This window comes from Strongylocentrotus purpuratus, unplaced genomic scaffold (assembly GCF_000002235.5).
Source record: "Strongylocentrotus purpuratus isolate Spur 01 unplaced genomic scaffold, Spur_5.0 spur5_scaffold_10, whole genome shotgun sequence".
In the NCBI taxonomy this organism is placed as follows: Eukaryota; Metazoa; Echinodermata; class Echinoidea; order Camarodonta; family Strongylocentrotidae; genus Strongylocentrotus; species Strongylocentrotus purpuratus.
In genome coordinates, this window is record NW_022145595.1 from 15,064,755 (window position 1) to 15,084,588 (window position 19,834).

The following is a 19,834-nucleotide window of genomic DNA, read 5'->3' on the forward strand; positions in this document are numbered from 1 at the left end:
GAACAAAGGAGGAAATAACAAAAATACAAATTTGAGACGTGTTAAACGTACTTTACAAAACGTTGTACAAAACAGTATAAAGACCAGGGCCCCATCTTAAAAAGACTTGCGATTGATCCGAATCAATCGCAAGTTTGCAGTCTCGTATCTCTCATGTACATAGTTGCAATTGATACCAATCGCAAAAAACGGGCTTCGGGAGTCTGTATCGAAAGCCGCCTCATTTTTCACCAAAATCATTTTTTCATCGAGATGCAATTATCAAAACCCGCCCCCCTTAAAAAAAAAATCAAAAGAAAGAGACAAAGAACATCGTCTCAGAGTTCGATTTAGCATGCAAGGAATTTCTTCGATGTCATCTTCTTACAACCATATCAACTGGAACGTCATTTTCTGACGATGGTGGATTGAAATGGTGTTTTGTCCAAATTCATCCATGGGTTTTCCCTACATGTCTACTAGCATGACCAAATGTAGGTTTATACATAGTAGGTCCATAGTTTAATATCCCCATCATTTTTACAATTTATCAAATGATAAACATAGTCCTCTCTTACCCCATTCTTTTCTACCCTTATTAGATTTAGATGAAGATATCCCAAGCTACTCATTAAAAATTGATAGTTTGTATAGATTGAACTGATTTGAGTCGAATTCAACTTAACTGAATTGAATTGAAGCGATATAATTTTTTGACAACAGTTGAATTTACATGAAAAAAAATTATAGTGAAATCACTAATTATAACATAATTGCAGTAAACGTTTACAATGATATCATAGTATCCTTACATTATTTAGGATGTTTAGTAAAAAACAGAACATCCGACTGTTATACTAGGACTAAATTATGTTAATACATTTTCTCTCTAAATCATAGCAAGGGTGCAAAGTGAATAAGAAGGAGCGTTTCATGGAATGTAGCAATATTTACAATATGGTCCTTTAAGGTTTTTCCTTTCTTAATTTTATAATTGTTATTTGATTTGATGTATAAGTCAATTTAAATATAGCATAACTACGAAGAATAAACTGATATTATGAAATGAAAACAAAATAATAATACCATTAAATTGAATGAAGGACCCATGGAAGCTGAAAAGCTTATTTACAATGTTCTACTATTAATAAAGTCAGTATTAATTATTTCTTCATTTAAGTATACAAAGTAATCACAATACAAACCAACAAATATAATACCAAACAGAATAAACTTTTTAATACTTTGAGAAGAAAAACATACTAGTAATGGAAATAACACTAAATTAAAGAAGTTGATTAATAATATTTTTATAAATGTTCATATTAAACATAATGTCACTTGCTTCTTTTTCTTGCGTCTCAAGTGGAACCTCTAAAATTTTACTTCAAAGTTTGCAAAGTTTTGAACTGCTTTTAAGTAGCATTAAATTCTGCTACGATGAAACAGAAGGAAAAGGGATAGGAGAATATTGATACCAGACGTTTGAAAAATACGTTTTGCTCTAAAGATACAATATTTGGTCAGTATGTGCCTTGTCACACACACAAACAAATTAAATATCAATCAAAGAATATAACAACGAATACTAATATACGAAAGAGATTCATTTTGCAACCATTAGAAAAAATCGCAAAAACAATGAGCCACAACAAAAAAATACTTCAACAGTTTGTCTGTATTCTATATCAATATTTGATTTTCCGGTACCAATTATATAATAAAATATCAAAGAGAAAACAATCAAATAGTGCAAGAAGCATATAATTTACGTACATTTTACGAATTTACATACTCTTTCGATAGAGGGACGTTATTGTTATATTGTATAATGGCCACTGTAACAGGCAATCAAAATCTATCTAGAGAATGGGCATCTTCTCATTCGGTCAGTTATCACATAATAAACAATATACATGTAATATGACATATTATAGGCCCATGTTAGAATAGAGCTAGAGCAGAGAGGTATATACATGTAGAGTGTTAGATGGATTACAGTGATACTTTGATAAAATACAACTTCTTGTGACAAGCAAAAACGAGCATGTCTGGAGAGAGGGAAACCAAGTAACACCAATTGTCTCCAAGCGTCAGATTAAGTACATTGTATTCAACTCTTTCCTTCAGGTTCAGACCATCAAGGTCATACAGCCTGATCACAATGTGACCATTCTTACGATAAACACTCGCTACATACACCCTGTCCTGCTCATCCACGGCAGCATACAGGTTGACACCGCTCGGGTCTTGTAGAGACTTACCAGCATTCCCATCCCTGTCACAGACCGTCACCACGCCTGGATAGGTGTATATACATGAACTCGTGACGATCAAACCCGACCTGGTAGCAGATACCTGGAGCGTCTTGTGTTTTATTGGAACAGTGTGTTTGAGAGTAGATCCAGTCGGGTCATAGATATAGAATTTCTTCTCATTGTTAGCGATGAGGATTTCACCTGAGGGACTTCTGTTTAATCTGAGAAAATTGCCATTGCTATTCGCGTGGATGGTTGATTTCCTGGATCCATTGGGAGAATATATATGTGCTTCTTTGCTACCCGTCGATATGCATAACGACCTGTCTTGTTGAAACACAACGTCATAACACTCCATGTTACTTGGTATGTTTGGATACTGCCCCTTTGTACCAGCTGAATCAATGATATCTATACCATGTGTATCATAATATCCAATAGCTACACTGTCATCAGAATACTGCGTCATTCCATACATCCGTCCCCGTAGATCTACATACTGAATGACTTGCAACTTTGGATCTGATTCTGAGATGCTCCCGAGGTCCAGACGAGTATCATCTGCAGGCTTGAACCTCTTCTCCTGTGCTTTCTTTGTAATGACTGCCGCAGAAATGTGATCAGTAGCCTCCTTCAGCATGGAATCCAGCTCCTCACATAGCAAGGTATGAGCAGACAGACTGTCCGTCTCAAGACGACACAGTCTGTCATTAGATACCAGTGTTATTGAACTACAAATACCCTTGATCCTCTGTCGATCCTTGGATTTCAAGACGTTGAGTTCGTCATCGAAACTCCGCTTTACTGCATTCATCTGCTCGATGAGATTTCGATGATTTTCTTCGAGCTCTTTAGCCTTGATGCTGTAGGCTCGACTGACGTCGTCCAGTAGTTTCTGCACGGCAGTGTATACTTCATGGCGTTGTACTTCAACATTCTGAATGTTCTTCTCCAGTTCTGTCTTCTTAGCGGCGCATCGCTGGACAAGGTCGTTTACCTAAACAAAACGAATAATAGAGAAACGAGAAGGAAATTTTTTTTTGGTAGAATAAGATGTATGCCAATTACACGGAGAGGGTTTGAAAAATTAACACCGGATTTCGCGTGCGTCTGATTTTCCACAAGATTAAGAAACACGACACCCCCCCCCCCCTAATCATAAGGGCCGCGGATTCGAATACATTGCTTTTCAGCGTCATTAAAAGGGAACACAGCCCTTGTAATGAGTTCATTTCTATGAAAGCAGAAATAAAAAGAATGGTTGTGTTTTTTTTTAACAGTGTGTTTGAGAGTAGATCCAGTGGGGTTATATAGATAAAGACTCTCTTCTCAGTGTGACAGATTTCTTCTAATGGACTTCTGTTTAGTCTGAGAAAAAAACCAATTCTATTCAGACACGTCGAAGGTTGATTTCCTGGATTCCTAGTAATAAGTTAATTTCTATGGAGGCAGAAATATAAGATAAAAGAATGGAGATAGGCCAAATAGTAATAGTTTTATGATAATAATAATAATAATAATCATGATAAAAAGATTGATGAAATTATTAGTTTTAACAATCGAAAGTAATAAAATAATAATAAGGAGAATAATGATACTACTTCTTCTATTATACCGACTATGGTGATGATAATGATGATTTTAATAAACATCATTACTATTACCATCGTCATAATTACTATTCTCATTCTACTTATCATTATTATTATCATTAGTTATTATTCATGAAAAAAAATTATTATCATCAACGTCATCATAATGGTAGACAAAGCCAAATATTTTTGTATATTGACTTTGATGCGAAGTGCTTATGAAAATATAACAATTGCTATAGGCACTTTTTTCACGAATACAAAGTAATGAAGTTTCACTGATTCCTTACATCTATCTAAATTATTTTCTCGGATTTTGTTTTTTTTTAGTTCAGAAAAATGGCATACGTGCCCCTTTCACCCCTTTAAAAGGTAAACCTCAAAATGGAGGAGGTAACGAAGAGAGAGAGAGAGAGATTGAGAGAAACAAAACAAAAAACAGGGAGGGAAAAAAGGGTATATATATGTATCGATTGCTCCAATTTTTATCAAGCCTTTCTTTTTGGGGGGATCCTACCCATTTTTTTGTATTCTTTTGTATATTACATGCTTTGTATATTCGATTATAAATGGTTGAAAAAATAAACTGAACTGAACAGAATTGAGATGAAGATGATGCTACATAATTATATTGTACCCCTTTGAACCTTCCAGGCGCGCCGGAACCGTTCCAACTTTAGAAGGGGAGGCAAACACTCTAGATTTTGTACAATATTTTTTTAATTTTTAATTTTTAATTTATTTTCTACAAAATAAATGTAGAGCTTTAAAATGTAGCTACGCTTAATACCTTCAAATAGCCCACCTACCTCGTAAGCAACAAGCACCATTTCTTCTTTTATACACAATTTCTTTGATATTAATAAAGAATAGTGTTTTGAATTTTTAACAAAAGAAAGAGAAAAGACTTCGCTTTCCTCTTCTTTTCTTGTAGTATTGACTTTCTTAACCATGTGTTTTAAACACAGAGGCAGATTTAAGATATTGCAAATTGAAGCATATTTAAAGTTGTTATTTCAATAAAGACATAACATACCTCATGTAACAGTGTTTTTATAATATTAAGGATCATATAGCTCGGCAGAAGTTTACTGTTACGCGAGGAGGTGTAGCGAAACATTAATGGATTCTGTGAAATTGAAAGTTATAATCAAGTATAGTTTGGAAAACGAACTCGTTTTCACTGGCTGCCTGCCGTAGGAACAAACAACACACTCCGTTTCGTTGACGATCAGCCATGCATTAAGTTTTTTGTCTTCTTCGTTGTTAGGGCAGACAGCCAGTGAAAACGAATTCGTTTAATAACATTATGGAAATGCAAGCATTACTTTAAACAAACGGAACGTTGTTATTCCTGGCTCTTTTTTCCAAATTGAGGTGTCATAATATGAAAGGGCAAAAAATGAACCTTTTGGAAATGTGATTTTCTCTTTGAAATTCAGATACCGTCCGCCAAAACGACTTTTTAGTACCCTTTCTTCAAATTGTTCATGTAGTATTCATTATATGAGTTGCATCAAATGAAAGAGGAAGATCTAAGCTTTACAAACGTGTGAGATTTATTGTTTATAATTGTGATTAAGTTATGATAAAACATCGATTATTCTCGGGTTTTTTTTTTCTGAACGGACGCACTGTGTTGTAGACATGGTTTAGAAACATAATCAACCCTGAATGGGGAAAAGTTGATTGCAGGATGCTGACAATTTAACTTTTAGAGCATTTCTAATGTTATTATAATGCAAAGGAATTAAACAAATCTTCTTTTTTTCCTCAAAAGCGACCCCCCCCCCTCTCCGCTTCCGGCGTCCACAGTACTTAAAATAAAACAACGTTTACCTTTAGCCGTAACTCCTGCTCGAAGTCAGCCTGATTCTTGATTTTGTGAATTTGATGACCGACGATCACGCACTTGAAACAGACGTGGACCTTACAGTCCTCACAAAACATATCTTTGTTCTCTTGTTTGTGGATGCAGCACTTCTCAGAAAGATGACCAATGCTGACCTTCCCGTTGGTGATATCCTGTATGGATACAATTTCGTGACCTCCAAAGAAGACTTTAAGATGTTGATGACAATCCAGACACTTATCACACATGTAGTTATTACATGTACAGCAGAATGAAACAGCATCTTGCTGAACCATGCACGCAGTGCATTTCGGACTCATCTCAAGGACAGCGTTCATCCCTCTACACTCGGCGTGGTAATTGTCTACAAGTCCGTTGACAGTCACATTGGTGAGGAAATCATCAACACGGTTCGCAGACAACTTGGTGATCTTCCTGCAGAGAGGACATATCATGTGATCAAGATCCTGATGGGACAGGTCATAGTTCTTGAGACATTTCCGACAAAAGGTGTGTCCGCATGAATTCAGGATGGTTGCCTCGTCGAAGATATCAAGACATAGTGGACACGTCAGGTTCTCTGAAGAGCTTGGAGCTTCCTCAGTTTTCGCAGCCATTGTTACAAATATTAGAGTTCTGACTTATTACAAACACGAGCTCATTCTACGCTTATCCAATAAAGCTCAAAAGTCTGATCAGCTGACGTGTACTAGAAGCCAATACTCAGTTCATGCAAGCTCTAATAATATGCAGTAACGTAGTAGGCCTAGACTTTAACAACACTCGACTCTACGCAACAAGTGCGTCCTAACTGCATGCAGTACTGTACCCAGTTCTCACGTTGATTAAAATATGTGACGAAAGAGGTGCGCCTAACTTTGATCAAAAGTATTAATTCTCTATTCAAATGTGTACGTGAATACAAATAAGGTTATACTAGTGAAATCACACTTTAGTAGATCTACTGTGAATATATACAGTGCACTTGTGCATCCTATAAATAGCAGTGGGTATTCCCACAGAGAGCGCTCGCAGCGTATAAGCACCTTTGAACTTGATGGCGGTATATTCATCATTTTTTCGATAGAGGGCGACGTATTTAGATGTTCAGCGGTAGATATAATATTATGCTGGAGATTCACTCTAGTAGAATCCTCGAAGGTAGAAGATCAGGACTACACTTATATTTAACCCTTTTCTTTTTCCACTATTCTTCATTTATCTACTTCCACTTCTCTTTTTATTTGTCAGTCAATAATTTTAATTCTTGCGTAGAGATTGCTGCGAGGCTACAACCTTCCTTACAGTAATATGATGGGAAAAAATGTTTTACCACTTCCTCTCATGATTAAGGCATTTAACCATGATAATGTGAGTCATTTCTGTCTCACGAGCTGATAATCAATGAGTTAAATGAAACCAAATTGAGCATGTCACTTTAGCCTGTATTGCACCGAAATATGATTTATTTGAAATAATCTTGCATAAACCCTACAACACGAGTCCATGAAATAACGAATTGATTTTACTCTTATCATCATTCTGTCGGTTATAACTTTCTCTCTTTCTTTCTTTATTTCATTATCTCTCTCTTCCTCTCCCTCACACACTCTATTTTTCCTCTCTCTCTCTCACTGTTTCTCTTTATCCCATGCTGTCTTCCTCTCTTTTCTCCTATAAACATCTGAATTGTATCAAAGTCAATATTACGTGCAATTCCGTCCAATAGTATTTTGAATATGTGTCTCTTTTAAATGTTGATTTGTTAGTTTTTACTATGCCCTTCAATTCATGCCTAATATTTTAAACTGTATGGACATGAAATGTGATCAAAGCTGATAAGGATCAATATTACATAATTCTATGTCAGCTTCCATTTAGACATTTTTTATCACCTCAATAACGACTAAACAATTGAAATCAGTAGTTTTGTCATACTCAGAATATTTGTTATTCTTGTGATTTTAATTTGTACAGGCTTACAGTAATAAGAAAAGGACACTTATTTTACAGATGTCAATATCACATAAGACAAGTAAAATCTAGATCTTCCAAAAATATATCCAGTGTATGTTAATAAAACTGTGTTTATACAAAGAAAAATGAACCTTGTTAATGTAATGATATAAACATTACAGCGTATACATACTTTCTATAACTATTTTCAAAGTTAAGAAAAACAGAGGGGGGGGGGGGAATCGATTTATTTAAGGGCAATCCAACCTTTGTAATAAGTTTATTTTTATAAAAGCGTATCTCAAATTGGCAGATTGGTCATTGGATTATGACGTAGTGACTAATAACTCTCCCGTTTGTCGTGTTAACCAAATATCTATATGTTCCTGTTTTTTGCCTAAGCGCCTTCTCCCTCGGAGCACTACTCAAAATATATTATGGATAGCATATTGTTATGGGTCCTCTGAAGAAAATTAACCATGCTTTTAATAGTCATAATATTTTGATTTTTGTAAAGTCATTTTCTGTGTTGGAACAAATGGGAAAGTTGCCCGCCATTACATCACAGAGACCTAACCGATTCGGCCAATTTGAAGAGCCCATATCTATAGTGATTACAACTTTAAACAATTCATAACTTTTTCATTTGTCCAATTTCATTCAAACTTTCACCAGTCTACTTTTCTGATATTTCTCCTTTCATCCAGAGTGGTTTAATCGAAAGGTTGGATTTCCTTTTAAAGGTACTTAACAAAGCTTTATAAGAAACCGTACTGGAGCCAGTAGTCTGTCCCGAAATAGTCGTCAATTTTCCCCATAACAATTGACCGAACAAACTTACCATCCATGCCATCTACTAAAACATATCAACCTGAACATTGTCCACGGGTTTAGGCCCGATAAGGGAATGGAAGTTGATCACATTGGGTTACCGCATCTATACCCAAGCACCAAACTTTGTCAGGAAGAAGTTGTAGGGACATTATCTAAACACACAAAAAATGAAGAAATATAATCTAAGGTCGGGATTGTTTCTACAGAGGGCGACTTGTTTAGGCTTTCAGTAGTTGAAATATTATGTTGGAGATCTACTTTAGTAGAATCCTGGATAATATAGCAAGACGTTTGATTTGCTTTCATTACTACAATATATTTGAAAGATTTAAGAACGGCAACTACTCTATAACTACACCCCCCCTTTTTTTCGACTATTCTTCCTTTATCTCCGTCCATTTCTCTCTTTCATCTTCGTCTCTTTATACATTGTTCTTCTCCACATGAAAGCAAACAAATCTGTCATATCATCAGTCCCCAGAGCATTACATTTAATGGCTTTCCAGAAAGGGTGCAAAATGAACACGAAGTTTTTTTTTAATGGAATGCAGCAATAAATACACCACGGTCCTGTAAAGCTTTTAAACGAATTCGATTTGATGTATTAGTTCAGTTCAATGTAGCATAACTACAAAGAGTAAAATGATATTATGACATGAAACCGAAACAGTAATACCAATAAATTGACAGGATGACCCTTGACAGCTACAATGGGGGTCCATTACAAAGTCAGTACTAATTATTTGTTCATTTAAAGAAAAAAAGTAATTAAATGAAAAATCAAGAAATAGAAACAAAAACAAAATAAACATGTATGTACTTTGAGAATGACGACATAATATAAATCACACCAATGAGAAGGTCATCAATATTATATCAATTTTCAAGTTATACCTTACGATATCAGATCACTTGCTTCTCTTTTTTTGCGTCTCAAGCGATGGAAACATATATATACCTCTTACATTCAAATTCAAAGTCTCTAAAGTTATGAATTACTTTTAAGTAGTATTAAATTATGCTACAATGAAACCGAAGGAAAAGGGATAAGGGAATATTGATACCAGAAGTTTAAAAAATACTTTTCGGCTCCAAAGTACAATATTAAGTCAGGATGTGCTTTGTCACACACAAAAACAAATTAAATATCAATCAAAGAATATAACAACGAATATTGCTTTACGACAGAGATTCATTTTGCTCTCATTAGAGTAAATCGCCAAAACAATGAGCCAAAACGAAAAAAATCAACAGTGTTTCTGTATTCTATATTAATCTTTGATTTTGTAGTACCAATCATATAATAAAATATCAAATAGAAAACAATTCAAGAAGTATATAATTTACGTACATTTTACGAATGCGCATACTATTCAGATAGAGGGACGTACGTTATTGTTATATTGTTATAATGTCCACTGTAAAATCTATCTGAGAATGGGCATCTTCTCGTTTGGTCAGTAATCACATAATAAACAATATACATGTAATATGACCCATTATAGGCCCATATTAGAATAGAGCTGGAGCAGAGAGGTATATAGAGTGTGAGATGGATTACAGTGATACTTTGATAAAATACAACTTCTTGTGACGAGCAAAAGCAAGCATGTCTGGAGAGAGGGAAACCAAGTAACACCAAGGATCTTCAAGCGTCAGATTAAGTACATTAAACTCAACTCTTTCCTTCAGGTTCAGACCATCAAGGTCATAGAGCCTGATCGCCACGTTACCCTTCTTACGATCAACACTCGCTACATACACCCTGTCCTGCTCATCCACGGCAGCAAACAGGAGGACATCGTTTGGAGCTTCTAGAGACTTACCAGCATTCCCATTCCTGTCATAGACTGTCACCACGCTTGGATAACATGAACACGTGACGATCAAACCCGACCTGGTAGCAGATACCTGGGTCATGTTGTGTTTTGTTGAAACAGTGTGTTTGAGAGTGGATTCAGTCGGGTCATAGATGTAGACTTTCTTCCCATTGTTAGCGATGAGGATTTCATCTGAAGGACTTCTGTTTAATCTGAGAGGATCGTAATTGCTATTCACGTGGATAGTTGATTTCCTGGATCCATTGGGATAATATATGTGTACTTCCCTGGGGCCCATCGATATGCATAACGACCTGTCTTGTTGAAACACAAGATCATAACACTTCTTATTAGTTGGTATATTTGCATACTGCTCTTGTTTACCAGCTGAATCAATGGTATCTATATCATGTGAATCCCAATATCCGATAGCCACACCGTCATCAGAGTACTGGGTCATTCCATGCATGCATCCCCGTAGATCTACACATTGAATGACTTGCAACTTGTGATCTGATTCTGAGATGCTCCCGAGGTCAAGACGAGTATCATATGCAGGCTTGAACCTCGTCTCCTGTGCTTTCTTCGTAATGGCTGCCGCAGAAGAGTTATCAGTAGCCTCCCTCAGCATGGCATCCAGCTCCTCACAGAGCAAGGTATGAGCAGACAGACTGTCCGTCTCAAGACGACCCAGTCTGTCATTAGCTACCAGTGTTATTGAACTACAAATACTCTTGATCCTCTGTCGATCCTTGGATTTCAAGACGTTGAGTTCGTCATCGAAACTCCGCTTGACTGCATTGATTTGCTCGATGAGATTTCGATGATTTCCTTCAAGCTCTTTAGCCTTGATGCTGTAGGCTTGACTGACATCATTCAGTAGTTTCTGCACGGCAGTGAATACTTCATTACGTTGCACTTCCACGTTCTGAATGTTCTTTTCCAGTTCTGATTTCTTAGTGGTACATCGCTGGACTAGGTCGTTCACCTAAACAAAATAAAATATAGAGAAGTAAAAAGGAAGGACATTTTCTATCACGAGATGGATGTTAATTACTGGGTAGGACTATAAGTTTTAATTTCATATTTCGCATTTTTCATGTGTTTCCTCTTTTTCCTTTTTCTTTTAAATATTCTACTATCTTCTTCTCTCTCTCTCTCTCTCTCTCTCTCTTATAATATGATATAAAGTACATTGCATTGTGTGTGTGTGTGTGTGTGTGTGTGAGAGTGAGTGAGTATGGTTGAGTGTGTTTGCAAAATATTTGTAATTGTTTTGTAATAAGTATGAATATACATATATCTCTTTTTTATTTGCTTGTTATAGTATGTTTTTATTATATTTGTATTTAATTCTATGTTAATGGGCCCCATTTACAAGCTCTGCTTCTCAGCCTGTCATCATGTTATATTATTGTTCCAGTACCATTGTCATTGTAAATTGTTTTTAATCATTGGCTGAATAAATTGAAATTGAAATTGAATTACACGGAACTGATTTAAAAATGAAACATGGGTTTTGCACGCCCTTGAAGTTTCACAAATATAAAAACTACCCCCCCCCCCACACACATCATCATCATATATCATACAAGGACAGATAAATTGTATACAATCTTTTTCTGCTTTCTTTAAAAGAGACTCCTTGTAATAAGTCCATTTGTATAAAAGCAGTAATATCAGATAAACAGGATGGAGATTGGCCAAATAGTAATAGTATTATGATGATAATAATAATGATCATCATCATGATGATAATAATAATAAATAATATTAATGAATTTTAGTAATACAAATAAATAAAAGCAATATAATGATAATAAGAAGAATAATAATGGTACTACTTCTATAACGTGTCCCGCCGCGGCACTAATGTCCTTTGGCAAGACATTGATATACATTTGCCACACTCAACCCAGGTGATGTAAATGGGTACCTGGCTGGAATTAATTCCTTGATTGAAATGCTAGAGCGCCGCAGTGGCCGCCTTGCTAAAGCCAGGGTAATCATGATAATCGGGGCAGCGCCAGGAGCGTCACAACGTGACGGACATGTGCGCTATATAAAGAATCCATCATTATTATTATTATTAAGACATATTTATTCAAAATTGTTTTGTTGATTAGCTTACCCTGTTCACATTGATGTGTATTTCATATGTATTGTAATTTGTAGATTTATTTTCCCCTTTTTTTAAAATTTTTGTTTATCAGTCTATTTTGTTATATTTTGTTTGTTTATAAGCAACATTTTTATTATCATTATTATTATTATTATTATAACAAATTAAAGTGAGGGTGACGATGATGATGATGAACATTATGTTGATTTTTATTAACATTATTACTATTATCATTATCAAAATTACTATTCTTCTTATCATTAGTATTGTTATTATCGTAATCATTATTCATTATTTATGTACAAAGATTTCATCATTGTCATCATAATGAAAGACAACGATAAACAGTTTTGCCTTGTTACTTTGATGCATAGTATAGTATAGGCCCTTTTTTGCAAAAATACAAAATAATGAAGTTTCACTGATTCTTCAATTTATGATATGATTTTCGTAGATTTTCTTTTTTCAGTTCCGAAAATGGCGTAGCAACGAAGTAATCTTGATCATCTGGGCACCATATGGAAACGTCGTATCATCCGCTCAATCTGACTTGCGTGCATAGAACAAATAAGCATTTTTGCATAAAAAAGTGATGTTTTAAAAAGTGTGCGTTTCTTTCCAGCCTTGGGGTGCCCGGGATTCACTTAAGAAACCTTTCAAAAAGTTAAAAAAAAAAAAAAAATGATTTGCACTTTCTCTGTTCTTTTGTCGGAAAAAGCATAGTATTCCAGCACAATGTCGCACATTGCTCCGTTTAGTCTCATTCCACAACGCCCTCTATCGTCAGATTCAGCAGCCTAACATGTTAGCCTATGGAATGTTACCAAAAAAATCGTTAAAAATTCATTTTTTATTTAAACGAAAAGCACATCCACCCCGACGTACGTTATCACTAGCTCTTTCATTGGAACCCCCATGTCCCATTGACTTTTGAAAGTTCACCCACCGTCATTTTATCAAAATAGGTTGCAAGCTCGAAATTGCCTATAATACACATATGAAACAAGTCGAACTTTGGACTCAGATTGCCAAGCGATTTGACGATTCCAGGTCAAGCACACGAAGGATAAGAAGCATGAATTATCATAGATCACTTCTGCTTGGTTCATTTAGTCCATTTCAACCAACCCCCCACCGTCATGTTTCCATTTAGTAAAAACAAACATTTTGCCGAGGTAATCAAAAACATGAATATTCAAGAACGGTCAGACAATACAGCCTTTTAGTACGTAACGTATAGTGAATGGGAATGGGCGATGATCCGTCCGGGAGGTAGAGGTCAGTGGTTTGTGCTGGCATTGTTCCAGCGAGCGAAAATGAGACAACCGGAGCCTTATGTTTCTTTTTGCGTTGGAGAAGAGCAAAATAGCGATTTTCAATTGCACTTCGGCCGCTTTCGCAAGTCCTCACTCGTTCCATGGTGGTCAGGCGGCTTTGGGATGAGCGGCTAATGAATAAAATAATCGTTAGCTTTCTTCTGATATTAAACTTTTTTTCGATTGTTTGTATATTTTTGTCGGAATTTACTCATATTACATAATGGAACTACCTGTCGATGAAGCCATGGTGGCCCGTGACCATAGAACTGTAAAAAAACGTAGAAGGCTCATAGTGGTTCGAAAAAATGTGGCCAGCGCTCGTACGTTATCACGTGATATCCACCATCTTCGTCAGTCCTCTGTTGTGTTCGCCACTTTTTTTTCTCAACGACAGGCTAGGCTGGAATTCTTTAAATATGTGAGCTGAAAAGACCGAGGACTACGCAAAATGGCGGCGTGTGCACTCGAGCGTATCTCCTCGCACGTTCAACATCCGCACGTCGATCTGTGCATTGTGAATGGGGATGAGCGTTCTACGTATGTAACAGTTCTGTGCCCGTAACCTCTGCACTCAACACTCTCGTGGTCAACTTCTTTTATAAGACAAATCCAAGCAGTTGTTTCCATATGTGCCCCTTTAAATGGTCAACCACAATAACGGAGGAGGTAACGAGAAGACAGAGAGTTTGAGAGAAACAGAAATACAGGGAGAGAAGAAAGAAATATATTTATTGAGTGCTCCGTTTTTATCAAGCCTTAATTTTGAGGAGCAGCCTAACAATTTATTTTGTACAGTTATTTGTATGTCTTGCTTTGTATATTCTTTTGTCAATGGTTAAAAATATGAACTAAACTGAACTGAATTGATATGGAGATGATGATACAAACACTTTGGGTTTTTTTTACAAGGATTTTTGAGTAATGATTATAGCTATGAAATGTACCTACGCTTACTACCTTGAAATAGCCCCCGACCTCACCCTTCTCAGCAACAAACACTATTTCTCAGTTCATACTGATGGTTCTTGATCTAGGATAGTGTTTTGAATTTTCAACAAAAGAAAGAGTATTGTAGTATTAGATGTGAATGTAGCTTTCTTAAGCATATGTTTTAAAACACATAAACAGGTTTAAGGCATTGGCAAACTGAACCATATATAAAGTTATCATATTGATAATGACATAATATACCTTATATTATTATTATTATCATCATTATTTATATACTGCGCTTTTCCCAGAGCAGCCAAAAGCGCTTGCAACAAGAAGAATCCAACAAGAAAAGCAAATGAAAACTTACAATGAAAATCTGGATTACAAAAAAGAATTGTTTTTGGTTCCTTTTTGAAAGAAGAGAGTAGAGACAAATGGTGATTGCCTGTGTATTATAGCCTATTCCAATATTAAGATGCAGTTATAGTGAAAGCCCTATCTCCAGCTAGTTTCCGTGTGATGTTGTACGACGGAGTGGGTCACTGGAGGCTCGTAGATTCCTACGAGGGGTGTAAAGGGTCAAACAATCATGTAGGTATTGAGGTGCCTGTTTATTAAGGGATTTACTAAAAAATAATAATTTAAAAACTATACGATGTCTCCCAGGAAGCCTGTCCAACAAGTTGGATCTCGTAACCTGATAAATTAGCCGGACTGCCCAAATAAACAATTGTTTCTATAATATTAAGGATTATATAGCTCGACAGAAACTTAACTTTTACGCGAGGGAATGTAGCGACCGAGCGAGACAATAATTTGCTTCTGTGAAATTGAAAAGTGTTATCAAGTTTAGTTCGAAACACAACGGAAAATCCCAGCCTTCTTCAAATAATGATTTACATATGAGTGAGCATATGCAACGATCTAAATGAGCTGCATGTCTTGTGAGAGGGATGGAAAAAGTATTATCCCACCTATAGCTCTTTACTAGAGCGAAGCAATGGTCTTCACTCCCTACCCACTTGAAAAGCATAATATAGCAGACAGAGTTTGTAATGATAAGACACGTTCCAACTATTAACATTGCGAGGAAGCTTATGCCTAGGTCACATATAAACCGGGCCCCGTACGATTTTCCCTACCTGGCGACTTGCCGTGGATTTAGAGACCGTACGGGAATCTTCCGATTTTCATTTGTACGGCATGTGTGGTCACATATTCTGCGGTGTCCAGGAGGTGCCCGGTAAAAATTGGTCGAGTGAAATGCAAGGCGCCCGTAAGGGTACCGGCAGGGTGCTGGCCGGTAAGCTTACGTGCTCCATCCGATGAGCTGGTGCTCCCATGGCTCCCGTAAGGTGCCCTGTCGGGTCCCGTCCGGGTCCTTAAGGCGCCTGGGCGGGTGCCGTGCGATGCACTGAACTATATGTGTCCTCTGACATCCGCACCTCCTGTATTTAAAGCTGCGTTGTACTATTTGAGATGCCGCCGTGAGGGGCCCGCACGGGCAATATTCATTTTAAATGGCCCCCGGACGGCAGACGCCTGTTGTTGTGCGTATCACCCGGAGCTCTTGAGGGGCCGTGAGGGAGCCGTATGGTACACGTACGGAACTCTTGAGCACCGCAAGTCGCCCGTAAAGATTTGTCATGAGAATTTACCCAACAAAATCGTGAGTGCCCCATCCTGGCACCATCCGGAGGCCGCACGGTGCCCTACGGGCCTTTTATGGGCTTTCTACGGCCTGATGGTCAGATAAAAACGCCGGGAGAATTGAGAGCAGCCAGCTCAGCACCACGGCGCCCGTAGGAACTTTACGGCAGCCGACCGGACACCGGCCGAAATTTCGCGGAATGTCTGTTTCTACTCGCCGTACGGGCCCCGGAGTGTATATGTGAAAGCACCACTATGCCTGGATTACATTTGGCCTGCGATTAGTATACGGAGCCCGTATCCTGCCCGTATCCCCTTTTCCGTGCGGCCTATTTGCGGAGGCGGGAGGCGGCCGTGAGATTTTCGAATGGATTCACGGGCTCCGCAGTCATTACGATTTTGTTTCGCGAACAAACAAATTTGAAGAAAAAAAATCGTCGTAGGTGGCATTGCACAATCCCCGCTCGGGCATCGCCCGGAGGCCTCGCACTGATTGTGAAGCAAACGTACGATTTTTCGGTGAACACGGGGGCACGGCGGCTATACGGTCACCGCGCCTTCTCCGCGCAACCTTTGCACGGAAGCTGCACGGGCTCCGTGCGATTTCCGTGCGGAGGCTGAGGAGACTACACGGCTACTGCATTCAAATTGCACTATTTCCGTACAATCTCCGAGCAGCCTCTGTACGGATTTGCCCCGGCCTGCCCCCGAGGGCCAATACAATAAATGGCACGATGCTCGTAGATAATGTAAACACAAACATCGCAGCCCGTAGCCTCCTATGATGTCTACGCAAAATCGAAGACTAATTTATCGTACGGCGTCCGGGACAAGTGTAATCCAGACATTAGTGATCGACCGAGAGGAAATAGATAGCTACAGTGTATTTGGAAAGTTGAAACCGTATTAGTATGCAATATTATCAATTGAATTGTGCTCTTGTCTTGCGCGCCTGTGGGGCCTTTACCTTCTCCCCCTTTATAGAGAAAAGCTCTCCCCGAGAACTTCGGGGCCTTGGCGTAGAGAGTTTTTATTGTATTTTATAGCTACAGCAGATTACTATACATCGTTATACATCACATCTAGTTTATGTGTTACTGAAAACATGAAAAGTATAAGATCACTGTATGTTGCATTTAAAAAAAAAGAACTTTTAAGAGCTAATCGATATAATGGCGAAATTGTGTCTAGTAAAGGGGTTGACAATAAAAAGCCCCCACCTTGATAGAAAAAAAATAGCCTCCTCGCTTTGATGCTTCTGGAAGATCTGGAAGAAAGTGTGCATCTATTAATGTACGAGGGAGAGTAGCGAACGAAAGAGAATTTTCGAATTTGGAATGGGGACTCTTTGTTTTGTAAATTAGAACCTCTTCTGTATGGTTATACTGCAAAATTGATGATGTCGAAAGTTTTTGTATGGCAAGGGAGCGGAAAAAGCAAATCCTCTTCTGTATCAAAAGATATTTTGCCTTGGGAAGGGAAGGGGATAGAATCGATTTGGCTCCACCCGATAGAGGGAATAATATGCCCCTACAGATTTCGCTGCTCTTGGAGACAGGTTTTCTTAGTATAAACACAGGATTTTACATCTTCCTGTATTTTTTAAGGGATGGAAGCGACCCATAACTGAGTAAATTTAAGTTTTAGAATTGTTAAATTTTAGAGGTCTTATCTGCCGATAGGGCTTTGCTGCAAAGTATTTATTGTTATTAAGGGGATAATCTCATTTTGCCACCACCCTTTGATAGATGAAGGAGAGTATGCTTCCATGCTTGCGGTGTCTACATTGTAAACATGGTTTAGTAACATAATAAACACCTATGTCGCCACTTTCGGCGGGTATGGTACCTTCCCCTATCGGAATTGTATGAGAACAACTTGTCAGGCGGAAGCCAAATGCAATGATGCTTTGTCAAATGATCCCACTTACCTTTAGACGTAACTGCTTCTCGAAGTCAGTCTGATTCTTGATGTTGTGATGTTGATGACCGACGATCACGCACTTGAAACAAACATGGACCTTACAATCCTCACAAAACATATCTTTGTTCTCTTGTTCGTGGATGCAGCACTTCTCGGAGAGATGACCAATACTGATCTTCCCGTTGTTGATATCCTGTATGGATACAATATCATGACTTTTAAAGATTCTAAGATGTTTATGACAATCCAGACACTTATCACAAATGTAGTTATTGCATGTACAGCAGAATGAGACAGCATCTTGCTGAACCATGCAAGCAGTGCATTTTGGACGCATCTCAAGGACAGCGTTCATCCCTCCACACTCGGCGTGGTAATTGTCTACAAGTCCGTTGACAGTACCATTGATGAGGAAATCATCGACACGGTTCGCAGACAACTTGGTGATCTTCCTGCAGAGAGGAAAGATCATGTGGTCGAGATCCTGGTGGGAAAAGTCATAGTTCTTGAGACATTTCCGACAGAAGGTGTGTCCGCATGAATTCAGGATGGTTGCCTCGTCGAAGACATCAAGACATAGTGGACACGTCAGGTTCTCTGCAGAGCTTGGAGCTTTCTCTTCCTCAGTCTTCGCAGCCATTGCTACAAATATTAGAGTTCTCTGTCTTATTACAAACGCGAGCTCATTCTACGCCTATACCCAATCGATGTCCAATAAAACTTAAAAGTGTGATCAGCTGATTTGTACTAGAAGCCAATACTCAGTTCATGCAAGCTCTAACTATTATGCAATAACGTAGTAGACTTTACCAATATTCGAATCTACGCAACAAGTGCGTCCTATAACTGCATGCAGTTCTGTACCAAGTTCTCACTTTGATTATATAAAATATGTGTCGAAAGAGGTGCGCCTAACTTTGATCAAAAGTATGAATTCTCTATTCAAATGTGTTCCCGAATACAAATACGGTAATAATAGTAGAATCACACTTGAGTAGATCTTTTGTAAATAAATTGCAGTTTTTGCATCCTATAAATAGCAGTGGGTTTTTCCACAGAGAGCGCTCGCAGCGTATAAGCACCTTTGAACTTTATGGCGGTATTCATCATTATTTCTATAGAGGGCGACTTATTTAGGTTTTCAGCGGTGGATATAATATTATGCTGGAGATTCACTTTAGTATAATCCTCGATGTTAGAGCATTTTATTTGTCCTCATTACTCTGTTTAGAAGTGTAAAGGATGGTAACTACAATTTAATTCACCCCTTCTTTCTCCACTATTCTTCATTTAGCCTATCTCCTTCCACTTCTCTCTTTCTATATATATGTATATTAATTTTGTCAGTCAATTATTCTAATTCTTGCGTACATATTGCTACGAGGCTACAACCTTCCTTACAGTATATGATGAACAAATATTTCACCACTTCCTCTGTTGTATACAAATGTTATGACTAAGACTTTAACCATGATAATGTGAATCATGTCTGTCTCACGAGTTAATAATGTAAACCGTGATATCAAATTGAATGTGGTACTATAACCCAGGCGCGTACGCAGGATTTTTTCAAGGGGGGGGTTTTAACATTCATAA

The 19,834-nt window shown here is 37.7% G+C and overlaps 2 protein-coding genes across 2 annotated transcripts; both read right to left on the reverse strand.

The window, feature by feature from the left end:
* Window positions 1–1,392: 1,392 nt before the first annotated feature.
* Window positions 1,393–6,665, reverse strand: LOC105442670 (tripartite motif-containing protein 45-like). The gene is made up of 2 exons (XM_030979606.1): window positions 5,669–6,665; window positions 1,393–3,234 (listed from the first exon to the last, which is right to left on the reverse strand). Exons 1-2 carry the CDS (start codon window positions 6,296–6,298, stop codon window positions 1,975–1,977), a joined length of 1,890 nt encoding a protein of 629 aa, XP_030835466.1. The 5' UTR covers window positions 6,299–6,665; the 3' UTR covers window positions 1,393–1,974.
* A 2,597-nt stretch (window positions 6,666–9,262) lies between these two features.
* Window positions 9,263–19,527, reverse strand: LOC115921688 (E3 ubiquitin-protein ligase TRIM31-like). The gene is made up of 2 exons (XM_030979607.1): window positions 18,246–19,527; window positions 9,263–11,279 (listed from the first exon to the last, which is right to left on the reverse strand). Exons 1-2 carry the CDS (start codon window positions 18,876–18,878, stop codon window positions 10,029–10,031), a joined length of 1,884 nt encoding a protein of 627 aa, XP_030835467.1. The 5' UTR covers window positions 18,879–19,527; the 3' UTR covers window positions 9,263–10,028.
* Between the last annotated feature and the right edge of the window lie 307 nt (window positions 19,528–19,834).

Bases quoted from the DNA above. Each gene is read 5' to 3' on its own strand.
- LOC105442670 (XM_030979606.1), bottom strand. From the start codon at position 6,298: ATGGCTGCGAAAACTGAGGAAGCTCCAAGCTCTTCAGAGAACCTGACG. The intron at 3,235-5,668 runs GTAAACGTTGTT...CGTTTTGTTTAG, and splicing joins AGCAGGAGTTACGGCTAAAG to GTAAACGACCTTGTCCAGCG.
- LOC115921688 (XM_030979607.1), bottom strand. From the start codon at position 18,878: ATGGCTGCGAAGACTGAGGAAGAGAAAGCTCCAAGCTCTGCAGAGAAC. The intron at 11,280-18,245 runs GTAAGTGGGATC...TATTTTGTTTAG, and splicing joins AGAAGCAGTTACGTCTAAAG to GTGAACGACCTAGTCCAGCG.